Source organism: Trachypithecus francoisi, unplaced genomic scaffold (genome assembly GCF_009764315.1).
Source record: "Trachypithecus francoisi isolate TF-2019V2 unplaced genomic scaffold, Tfra_2.0 Lachesis_group3, whole genome shotgun sequence".
In the NCBI taxonomy this organism is placed as follows: Eukaryota; Metazoa; Chordata; class Mammalia; order Primates; family Cercopithecidae; genus Trachypithecus; species Trachypithecus francoisi.
The window spans coordinates 157246600-157259390 of NW_022681468.1; the positions used below are offsets into that span (position 1 = coordinate 157246600).

At 40.9% G+C, this 12791-nt stretch overlaps 1 protein-coding gene across 2 annotated transcripts in view; it reads left to right on the top strand.

The window, feature by feature from the left end:
• Positions 1–12791, top strand: part of FMN1 (formin 1) — a 425302-nt gene that overhangs the window by 41871 nt on the left and 370640 nt on the right. The window contains exon 5 of one of the 2 annotated variants that reach the window (XM_033190692.1): positions 425–2011. The exons of the other annotated variant lie outside the window; for it this stretch is intronic. Coding sequence (XP_033046583.1) covers positions 425–651 — 227 coding nt within the window. The 3' untranslated portion in view covers positions 652–2011. Of the gene's footprint in view, positions 1–424; positions 2012–12791 lie in introns of those variants that run through there. 2 annotated transcript variants of the gene reach the window in all.

Genomic DNA, 12791 nt, shown 5'->3' on the forward strand with positions numbered 1-12791 from the left:
TATATCATGTATCGCAGAACCCTAGTGATGAAAATTATTTCTCCTGTCGGATGCTGAGGACTTAGAATCACTTGACAAAGAAACTCTCTGAGATTAAGGGAGAGATTCCTGGAGGCATGAGTGTAGAATATCTTAGCTGCCTTAACTCCAAAAACTGTGCAGAAACTGTGCATTCAATACATTGCTCTTTAGTAAATCCTCTTTTTCCTCAATTTAGGATTATCTTATTATTTCGCCCTTTTTCTATTTGAAAAATATCATAAACGCTCCAGTGTATCTGAGTCAAGGCAGGCACACAGAGCACACTCAGTTTCTTTTGGAGACTGACCATGAGCCCCCTGAGTGACAAGTTGAATGGATGATCACGCGTTCCCTTGGCCTCTCCATGCCATCACCCATAACATTCCCTTTACTTTGGCCTCAGCCTTCCACTGGGATCTTCAGCAGCACTTTCAGCAGCCAGTCATAAGAACTGTAAGGATGTCCTGTGCTTCTAACCTTAAAAAAAAAGGGGGGGGGGGGTCGCTGAAAAAGGAAAGGAGAGTAGGAGTGAGTAAGAGCTTTTTTTCTGATATGGGTAACTTCTCTACCGTGGAGACTTCCTGCAGGGCCTCCAGCCATTACAGGCCATTCCTATTGGCCCCACTTTGAAAGGCATGAGGGAGGGGGTTCCCCAGATAGTACCTTTGATTTGTATCCTGTGTTCGAGTTCCCTTTCCTTTCTTGATTTTCCCTTTCCTGTCGCCGTGAGTCCTCTTTATATTCTGAACCCTTCAGTGACTCCCTGCAGCTGGGAAGCCTGTACAGGGAGAATTTTCCTGTTTCCAGCTACCTTTGTCTTTCACTTCATTTCTCTTCGCATCTAGAAGAGGGCTCAGACAGTTGCCAGCAGTCCAGAAAGAGGGGTGACTAATTCATTTACCTTCACAGTGTCCCTTTGTCTGAACCCAACTCCCACCTTTCTCCCAGGTTAGCTATTAACCAGATTAAGTTTATGGCCTATGGACATTTATTTCCTATGGAAATAACATCTAGGTATTTTTATTGAAGTGATGCCATTAAGATTATTCAAAGCTCTCATTAACTGCTCAAGTAAGATATTAAGTCTGGCAAAAGTAATCAGATCTGTTTCCAGTTGGAAGACTCTTCAATGTTAGAGGCAAGTAGTAATTCCCAGGAAAGCGTGAAACCCGCTTATCCTTGTTACAAGACTAAGCAGTTAAAGCTGACGTTACCATTCATGCAGGATGTAGCATAAGGATATCACAGAGGCCAGTGATGTACCTTCTATTGGCTTTGTAATTTTCTTAACTTCTCATTTCAAGGATGATGCATGGGAATCTCTTACCTAGTGGTGATAAAATAGAGAATATACTAACAAGAACTGGTAGTCAGGTTTTTCTTCTCCTGCCTTCTCCCACTGCCAACCTGGAGATGGGTTTTATAGTATTTTATTTGGGGGATGGAGATGGATGTGGAATGTTCCCAAGCCTTTGTGGAGTACGGTCTTCCCCCAGACCTTGAGGAACTCTAGTTGTGCTAGCCTGCAAAACAGCGTCCTTGGGGCTTCCTTTCTGTTGTTGTGCTTGCCTTCATTTACCTTTGATTCAAAGTAAACCCTTTTCGTGCCAGAAGAATCACAGGGAGTTTGGCTCACCATACTCGGGAAATGTCCACTCTTTAGTGTGCTCTTGAGTAATCTTGTGGTTGTTTTGCTTTGACGGCAGTCACTGATGTGGTGATGGAAGCATATGCTCCAGGCATAGTTCTTCCTGATATTGAGAACTGAGAATCACCTGATCAATTCCTGTGCCCATGAAAATATGTAATTAATGCCAATTTATTGAGTTAAGAGGCATACATGAAATAAATTTTATTTACATGTGTAAACCCCTAATGCTACTGTCAAAGCTTTGATTTTCTCTGTGGACATGCATTATGGGAAATAAATATAAACTCTTCCCATATTCATATGAAGGTTTGATGCAATTCCAATAAAATTGTAGAGAAGCTTCACAACATTAATAGAGATATGCAGCCATGTAATATTACTACAGAAAGTATGTAGTACATAGAAAATTATCCAAAATTGATTCAGGGGGAAAATGGGACTCAAAAATTGCATCAGCCATATTCTACCCATATAAAACAAATACAGGAATTAAGCTGACATGAAGTATGTTGCTATGCACTTTTGAGAAAGTAACAGGATCCCAATTAAAACTCCGTGTAACTATGACCTGGCAATCCCACTTTTAGGAATTTAGCTTACATAAACATATGTACCAATAAGAATATAGGCATAAGGGTGTTTGTTGCAGCATTGTCTGTAGTGGCAAAAAAATAGCGAGACAAAATTTGAATGTCCATCATTAGAGAAATGTTTAAATAAATGGTTGTACATTTATGCTCTGTAATATTATGAGGCTGTTCAGAGTACTGATCTAGATTTGTATCTATTTGAGTTATAAAGTAATACATAAAATGCTCTCAGTTCTTGTAAAACAACTATCACCCCTCCTGATATATAAATATATAAGTTTGGTCCAGGTTTGAATATCATGGAGACAGGTGTGGAAGCAAACTGGCCAGGCTGTTAACATTCCTTATTGAGGGTCAAGGCAGTGGAGGTGGGGAATGAAGTGAGTGAAGGGGAAAGATGCAGAAGCATTGGAGAAAGGCATTAATTTTATTTCCCTTTACATATTTTTATATTGTTCCTCTGGTTGTAGTGAATATGTTACGTTTATGATTCTTCAAGAGTGATTTAACTACTTTTATTTTTTAAGAAAAAAACAAATTCACCACCTAGAGTGCTTGTGTGTGGGGTGGGGGGCGGGGAGTACAATTATAGCGGAACCACACTTTTCTATATTTTCCCCATGTCCTTTGAGGCAAGAATTTTAGCATTGAGAATACATCATTGTTACAAGGAGAAATGGAGGTTGTTAGAGAGCTGTAAAAGCAGCGCCCAAAACGCACTAGTCCAGGAGGCAGGGCTAGGATGAGGATAGAGCATAATCCAGAAACCAACAGAAGAGAGCAATTCAGAGAGGCCTCTGGATTACTCAGAGTCCTGAGAGGAAACAGATACCTGCAAGGCTAAAGGCACAAGGGAAGGAGTGGTCACTGGAGCCCAGAGAGGGGAGACTAATGGAGAGGTACCTCTGTCAGGAACCGTGGTTTGTGGTAGAGACACCCAGCGGAGAGGAAGCTGTGGGGATAAATATCCCAGCCTCACTCTCCTCTGGACCACTTCCTATAAACCTCCTCCAACTGAACCAACCAGAAAGCACAGTGTAAAGGAGCCAAGCCAGTGGCTGTCGTCTATGGGGTCAGCCTTCCAGGGCCAAGAGCAGGTTGAGAAAAATGGGGAGTGGATCTGGAGGGGCCGGTGGGAGACTGGATGATGGGGATGAATGATGCTATAAAGAACAGGAAAATACTGTTGCGTCTAATCCTCTTTGGGGGAGTTACTTCAGTAGAATGATGTCTATGAGTAGACTACAAGAGGCTAAAGATGAGTAGGTGATAAGGAAGTGGAGATAGTGGCTACCCTCTGATTTATTAATGAATGGATGTGAAAGATAGGATGGAATTTTAAATGAGCAACAGGGGAAAGAAGAATGTGTGTTTATGTGGTATATGGGTATATGTTTTGTTACAGAACAGTGGTAATCTTAATACCTAAACGATTATTACAGTGTTTTATTTCTTTCTCATGTGGCCTTTCTCCCTCTAAATTTGATTAGGTTGACCATCTTTTTACTGTTAAAAGTTCATACAAAAAGAAAGTAAATTGGAAGTCCTGGTAATGTGATTTTTTTGTCCATGGATTCAGAAATAATATTTGTATATTTTTTTCAAAAAACAACACACAAAGCTCTTAAAATTTCACAATGATTGAGATCCCATTGTGCCTGCTTGCTTTTTGTGTAAAGCATAAAGAGAATTTTAAAGAGTGTCTTTTCCAATTATCTCAAATTAAGAATAACTAATTGGCATGTGAAATATGAAATAAATGTTCTACTAATGAACAATTTATATTTTAAGGTCGGTTTCTGTATAAAATAAATGGTGAGTATTTTTCTCGTGTGTTTGGTTTTTAAAGGGAAATGTGACTTAAAGGCCAGGACCACAGCCAAAATCTGACGTTTTAAAATCCCAAGCCAGCTCTATGCCTGTGCATTTTTCCCCAGATTAAGGTTGAATTATGCTTTGAGGACAACACTTTCCACTGAATTGCTTTTCACATGTCTCTATTTTTGGATTCAGAGTACAAGATATAAAGCAAAGTTGGCAGTCTGTGGCCTTTGGCTATGCACAGCCATCCAAAATCATCCCAAAGATGTATAGAAATAGCAGAATAACACCATGATTAAAAGTAACAGCCACTGATAAATGTAAAAGATAAAACTATTTTTAAAGTAAATAGATATTAAATTTTAAAGAATAATTCATTGGATACATTTGTTTACATAACTCAACATTCTGCCTCATGACATTATTGGTTGGGACATTAGAAAAAGACAAACTGGCCGGGTGCGGTGGCTCACGCCTGTAATCCCAGCACTTTGGGAGGCCAAGATGGGCGGATCACGAGGTCAGGAGATCGAGACCATCCTGGCTAACACGGTGAAACCCCATCTCTACTGAAAAATACAAATTAGCCGGGCGTGGTGGCGGGCACCTGTAGTCCCAGCTACTCGGGAGGCTGAGGCAGGAGAATGGCGTAAACCCTGGAGGCGGAGCTTGCAGTGAGCTGAGATCCGGCCACTGCACTCCAGCCTGGGCGACAAAGCGAGACTCCGTCTCAAAAAAAAGAAAAGAAAAGAAAAGAAAAGAAAAGAAAAAGACAAACTTTTCAGGTTGTAATTGGATTACAAGCATTATATCAAATTGATAAAGCAAAGTACCGAAAATTGAAAGCATATGTTTTGTTTTCTTTCTTTTTCTTTGTTTTTATGAGATGGAGTCTCGCTCTTGTTGCCCAGGCTGGAGTGCTATGATGCAATCTTGGCTCACTGCTACCTCTGCCTCCCAGGTTCAAGGAATTCTCCTTCCTCAGCCTCCCGAGTAGCTGGGATTACAGGCATGCATCCGGCTAATTTTTGTATTTTTAGTAGGGATGGGGTTTCACCATGTTGGCCAGGCTGGTCTCGAACTCCTGACCTCGTGATCTGCCCGCCTCAGCCTTCCAAAGTGCTGGGATTACAGGCGTGAGCCACAGCCTGTTTTGTTTTATTTCTCAGGGACTCCTGAGAGAGAGTACTTTCTGAAAATAGTAGATACCACTGCGGCCCCACCCCCTTCCTCTTGATAGCTGTGAGCAGATAAATGACTATGGTGCCAATCTCACTTTATTTGCTTTCTGATCCCTTACAGGGATAGTGACTTCTGTTAGATAATTTTAAAATTGGAATTAGGCCATATCTAATGTATCTTTATGGCCCTTGGGCTGTGATACTAGGTCATACCATCCCCGTGTAGTTCCTCTGTGTGCCCCGGCAGCTCAGCCTCCTATCACGGCATGTTCTGGAATTTCTTCCCTCTCATGGAAGGCTCTAGGATTTTTTTTCACAGTCATGGATTGTTCCAGTACATTGAAACAAGGGCCCAGAGCCTTACAGGAAAGAACTTGAAATCAGGTCAGAACTGGAATTCAGAAATGTATAGGATATAGACAGATCTGAGGGGTTCTGGAAGGATGTTGGACAATAGGGAGGAACAACAAACTACTGAAGGAAAAGTACCATGAGAGAAGAACACTTCCGGGTCAGAATGTCTGTGGACAAACACTTCCTCATCCTCCTAGGAGGACCCCTACACTTGAGGAAGAAGGAGCTTTGGCACAAAGAAATGAAAGAACTTTATCATCAGAAGCCCAACAGTTTTGCAGTGTGGAAGAGCTGTTCAAGAGAGGTAGGGGCTTCCTCTCTTGACGACTGGGTTTCGTGCTAAGCAAGTGAGTGAGGACTTCAAACACTGAAATTCAGATTTTTGTATTAATAATTCATGGTATAGTCCCAGTTACTCGGGAGGCCGAGGCCCGAGAATCACTTGAACCCGGGAGGAGGATGTTACAATGAGCCGCGATCACACCACTGCACTCCAGCCTGGATGACAGAGCTCTAGAGACTCCATCTCAAAAAAAAATTCATGGTAATACAATTTTATTCACAATAAAGTCACAAATCAGTTCATTCAGGTTTCACCTATTTTTTCTAAAATGTTGAAGTTTTGAGTTTCAGTTTTGTGTTTAGATGGAGAACCCAGAAATGCTCCTATGACTGAGTAAAGCTGTTGGTTTCCAGGTGAGCCCAGAGGAAATGTGGAGAGTAAATAAGGCGTGTGGCTTGGGCCTCAGCTATGTTCTCTCTAGGATTCAGACTTGTCTGGGCATGTCTGGATGATTTGACAGTCACGCCTGTCCAGAGTCATCTGCTTGAGTGCTGGGATGATCATCACAGGACAAAGCTCATCTTAAGGAAAGCAAAAACTTGAGCCACATCCGAGGGTAGCGGCTACCCCGGGGAGGGACAACCCTCAAAATAGCATGACGTATGTTCTCCAGATTTTCTGTTGCGCCAGCCCCGTGGACTCATGCCTGGAGAGAGGACTGCCATAAAAAAAGCAGTGTGAAAATTTAAAGAGTAATGTTACTAAAATTTCTTTAGGACATTGAAAGCAAGTTCTGCATAACAGGATGTACAGACTTGGGGAAGCAGAGTCCCTGCTGGAGGTGCTATGGAAGCACGGTGTGACAGGGCATAATGAACTAGATTTTGTCCAGTATGGTTTTATTTACGGTAGAATGAATGAGATTTTGTCTTATCCTAAGGAGAAGTGGGAGAGGTAGGCAGTTGTGCCTTGGACAACACATCTGGCACCTTTGACTACAGCAGCCCTGGTGCCCATTTTGGAAGCATCAAGAGGCCCCTCGTGCAGCCGGAGCAAGAGATGAAAGCAGTGATGAGGAGGAAGGGTTACATCCACGAGCACACATGATTTCTAGAATGATTCAGGAGAAATTGGTTTGGGGGAGAGGGAAGCACCAAAATTGGTAGAGTCAGTGAAATACCGATTTTGTAGCTTGTTATTACTCCCCTGATTGCAGTTGCTGGAAGGAATTATGTCAAATTCATAGTGGTTTTTTGAGAATCAAAATGAAATAATATCAATGAAAATAGTTCATAAAGCACTTTTAAAAATTAGCTTTATTATAATTACACACCATTGCTGGTTCATAGGGGTAGAAAGGATTTTAAAATCCCACTCCTTTTGGTATTTTCCAATGATGAAATGATACTACAAATAATAGCTCGCAATGAGTTGTTTATTCTATGTGGATTTCCTGATTTGCTCTTGATTAAAGCTGCTGCATTAGCTTCTGCTTTTTTTTTTTAAGGCACTTACTTATGTAGCATCTTTATCGATATCTTATTGTTTCATGTAGGTTAATATTGGATTTCTACCTAATTTGCATTAATAAAAAAACTTGAGGGCAGAGGTCATAAAGGATACCTCTGAGGTACTCCCCGCAGTGTCTAGCTTCAGACTGGTTCACTCAGTAGTCTTTGAATTAAATCAGGGTTTTAAAATTTTCTAAATTAAATTAAGTCAGAAAGGAACTGGAATGGCATGTCTGACTACTAATGTCATTTTAATGTGAAATCTTAAAGGATGAAAGAGCAAAAGAAAAGAAAAACAAAGGTCCCCTTTCTTCCTACCAATCATTTCTGAATCATGTGAAGTCACATTTTACCTCTTCAAAGTGTTCTCAATTTCTGCATCTAATAGTAATTTTGTCCCTCCTGATTTCCATATCATATTTTTATCAAGGCAATAAGTTTTAGACCTCAATTATCTGCCTCTTATATGTGTTTTTATAATATTAACTCATTGATTCTTGTGTGATAAATAACTTAATCTTTAGCTCTTATCAAGCTTTTGAATATAGGACCTTATCTTTTACTTTGGATGCATGCTTTGCAGTTCTATAAATAGTAGATTAATAGGTACTGATTCTTTTAAGAAAATTGTGGTTGTTGACTTTAATTAAAAACAGCCTTCCAGCTTACAGTGATAAGGCCGTGGCTGCAAGTGACAAATTGTCCTTAGGAGTAGTCAGACAGGATGATTGGGAATTCTGCAACTGACATGCCACCCAGCAAGCAGAGTAAAATGGGTTTGCCTGGCTTTGTTCTTGGTGTCCCATCTTCATTTGGAACCTGTTTCTCCTAGTGATAGAACGCTTCAAAATGGAAACATGTCTCTTTATTTTTGGTTTTTAAAAAATCTCTCCTCAAAGATAGCAATGGTATCACATTCATCATTGTATACCTGGATCAGTTACCGAACCTGACCCATGGCATATACTCAGTAAGTGTTCTATTGGATGAATGAATAAATAGATGGATGACTGATGAAAGAACTTAGTCTGAAAACTGGTAACAGGGACACGTTTTCCCCATTTTTCCTATGTTAAACAATGAAACAGGTTTCATGCCATGTTATGTGATTGCTATCGATGTTAGATGCGTTACCCTATTTTGCTAGAAAATGCTTTTTTTTTTTTTTTTTTTTTTTAAACCTTGAAACTATTCATCTCTGCATGGGTTTGGGAATCTAAATGTACTCAGAAGATGGGAGTAGAATTAAATGGAACTTGGGTACTCAAAGCCAAATCTTTTGTGAGCAAAGAAACTGTTTTTTTAAATGGAATAACTTTACAACATATGATTGGCTTTACCAGAACAGACAGCTTTACATTTTAAAATGAGACTTAACTTTATTGTAAAATCCAGTTACTGAGGAGCAGTCAAGTGATCAAACTTGAAACAGAAACCAGAGGTGGTTTAATGTTTCATGTATTTCACTGGTCACAGATTAACCGTGTTGCATTATCCATGATCAAAGGACAGCACGTTTGAACCAAGGTTCATTTTATGACCCAACACATTGGTGAACCAGAAGGCCAGGCAGGGACCTGTAACTCTTATAGGCTGTAATTCAGGGAGTCCTGCAAGGCTCACCTGCTGGGTGCCTAATGCCCACCATGGAAGTTTGCCTTCTGTGTAAGCACTGCTGCTAGAAAACTTGTGCATAATGCAAATATAAGTTGAGGTCATGTGATTGATTTCCAAAAGCTATGCACAAAACTCACTATAAGTCATTATATTAATAGGCCAATAAAATTCTCGCTATTAATATTACGTAGCAGAGCAAGATCTTTACAGAATGGGTTATGGGATGGGTTTCTAAGAGTGGAAGTAGAAGTCAGAGTATCATTGGCATGCCACAAGACTTATCGCTGCTCTCTGCCCTCATGGGATTTTTTTTTTTAACAGCTTTTTGGCATCCTTTATCAAATTTAGAGAAAAATTGAAACGGCAAGAGGTATTAGGTGACAGAATCAGAGCTTGTTCAATTTCCCCAAGCTAAATGGAACAAGATTAAACTCAAGAGGATAATGGAAAAATCCTGCATTGAGATTAAACTATCCACTTACAAGTAAAGGACATCAGGGACCTCAGTTTCTGTTTTAGCTGACAGCATATTGATTTCTGAGCCAGTTGGGTAATGTATAGTTGTTGAAAACAAAAAGTCAGGCTACGTTAGAAATAGATACTCATATCAAGGGAGAAAATGTGCTACTGTACTCTATGTACAGTCTGATGAATCTGGAGTTGTTGGTATAGTTATAGGTACGTATTTGAAGGAAATTATTGACAGATTAGATTACGTGTTGGTGACCAGGATGGAAACATATCTGAAAATTATTTCATGGGGAAAAGAGTTCTATTACATAGAGTAGTCCATGTATCACAATGTGAAAGTGATACATGAGCGAGGTGGTATAGTGTATGCCGTGGGTGCCACCCAGATCCCCCTTGCAAGACTAACACCCTGTTCCCTCTGCTGCTGGGAGTGTTGCCAGCCAAAGGCTTACAGCTGAGGGAACTGCCCTCTCCACATGGGAGCTACCTCTCCCATTCTGAGGTTCCTTCTGAAGTGTCATTTGCAGAGGGCAGTTTCTGGGGAGGTATCAGCTGGAAGAGGGGAGGTACTCCCAAGATTACACCTTCTCCTCAAGCGCAGGCCTGACCAATGACTTACCTGTGTGTGAGAGTACGGAAGCTCAACACCATTGCCTTGTGTAGGGCAGTTCTGAGGGCCATCCCAGCCTCCACGCTCCCTACATTATCACCTGAGGCCTCTGTCCAAACTGCATTTTCTAGCCCAGGTGCGGTGGCTCAAGCCTGTAATCCCAGCACGTTGGGAGGCCGAGACGGGCAGATCGCGAGGTCAGGAGATCGAGACCATCCTGGCTAACACGGTGAAACCCCGTCTCTACTAAAAAAAATACAAAAAACTAGCCGGGCGAGGTGGCGGGCGCCTGTGGTCCCAGCTGCTCGGGAGGCTGAGGCAGAAGAATGGCGTAAACCCGGGAGGCGGAGCTTGCAGTGAGCTGAGATCTGGCCACTGCACTCCAGCCTGGGCGACAGAGCGGGACTCCGTCTCAAAACAAACAAACAAACAAACTGCATCTTTTCCACTCCTGCTTCCCTCACTTTCCCATAGGTATCGCTCCAAAGAGCACTCTCCACTAAACCTTCTGCATGGAATCTCTTTTCAGGGTCTGTTTTCCAGGGGATCCTCCCTGTGATAGGTGACATTATGTTACCTATAACAGCTCCCATTATTTGTAATGGGAGAGGATAAATTATTTGATGAATGATGCTAGGACAATTAGTTATCCATGTGGGGGAAAAAAAGTTGGATGTACCTTATGCCATGCACAAAAATCTATTTCAGGTGAATTTTGAACTGAAATGTGAAAAGGAAAACTTAACGGCTTTTAGAAGAAAATATGGAAGGATTAGGAAAGGGTTTCTTAAAGGCACAAAACATAATGAAGATTACTGGTGAATTTGTCTATATTAAAATAATATTAAAATTAAAGGAAAAGCATCTGACTATGACATGATATCATTTAACAAAGTAAGAAGAAAAGCTGGGAGAAGATTATGACTGACAATTAGCATCCAACATTTGTAAAGAAATCATATAAATTAATAAAAGAAAGGCAAACTACCCAGGAGGAAAAAAATGAGCAAAGGAGATAGTCAATTCACTTATAAGAAAGTCTAAATGATGAATGAGTATATAAAAATATACTTAGCCTCACAAGCAATTAGGAATACCACAATTAAAATAAGATCCTAGTTTATACACATTAGATTGGAAAATATTATTTCCAATTTATATTCTACCTCTCCTTCTTTTCTTCCCCTTCCTTTTCCTTCCTTCCTTTACTTCTGTGCCTTTGCACATGCTGTTTCCACAATAAACGTCTCATCTGTCAAGACCTAGCACACATGTCATTTTTTCCATAAACCTCTCCAACCTCCCTGGTTAGAGTTAGGCATTTCCTCTTTTATATTCCAGATATTACTTTGCGCTTCTTCCATCTTAAAGCACTTGACATTGTTGTAATTATTTGTTCACATGGGAGTCTGACACTAGATCACCAGCTCCTGGGTGGCAGGAATCATGTAATGTTTCTCTGTGTGCATGTGCCCTTGATCGTAGTGTCTGATACCCGAGTCATGAGTCAACATGGGATGGGGGAATCTGCCGTACCTTGCTCCGGTGGCTCTTCCATTAGAGCACACTCCTTCAAAATCAGATCTGAACTTCAGACGCTCTGTAATGGTTGCTTTGTTTTCTTTGTTGATGTACCCACTAAAATTAGTTCAAGAGCAACTTTGTTTTTGAAGAGTTCTTAATTGTTCATCACCTGCAGTGGAGCATATGGTTGAATGTGTTTCCCACTCTCAGTTTAATTGAAGGGGATAAACATAAGCTGTGTGTGTGTGTGTGTGCGTGTGTGTAACCATAGATGGAAAGTTGCATAGGGACAAAATACATTTTATTTGTCTTTGTTGTTAATTGCTTTTCTTTCAGGGATATTGCTGCCTAGCGGTATCATCAGGATTTATTTCGAATCCTAAAAAAGTGAAATAAATATACTTTGCCTAGAGAGAGAAAATATGTTAACATATTTTAAAAAACAAAATATCTCTCCCTCAGGAAATTTAAATTTTTGGAAACACACACCCTAAAGACATTCGAGGCCGGGCGCGGTGGCTCAAGCCTGTACTTCCAGCACTTTGGGAGGCCGAGACGGGCGGATCACGAGGTCAGGAGATCGAGACCATCCTGGCTAACACGGTGAAACCCCGTCTCTACTAAAATATACAAAAAATTAGCCGGGCGAGATGGCGGGCGCCTGTCGTCCCAGCTACTCGGGAGGCTGAGGCGAGAGAATGGCGTAAACCCGGGAGGCGGAGCTTGCAGTGAGCTGAGATCCGGCCACTGTACTCCAGCCTGGGCGACAGAGCGAAACTCCGTCTCAAAAAAAAAAAAAAAAAAAAAAAAAGACATTCGAAATTTTTCTTATCTTTTTTAAAAAAAGTCAGTGGCAGTTCTCCACACTCCACATGGGAGTATATGATTTAGTTGGTATTTGTCACCTCTTAAAATGACAATTAAATAGTAAAGGTGAAAAGGATCCCCTGGCTCTCTGCCTTCATGTTATAGATGATTAAAATGAGGTCCCAGCTGAAATGTCATAACTGTCTATTGGTGGAATATGCTGGATCTTCTGACTTGAATTTCCGTGCTTTCCTTTCTTCCAAATTCTGTTCCTACTACCAATTTAAAGGGACACGAAGCTTATTTGGATCTTTAGTGACATTGAGTTTCAATAACAACAGCTACTTAGG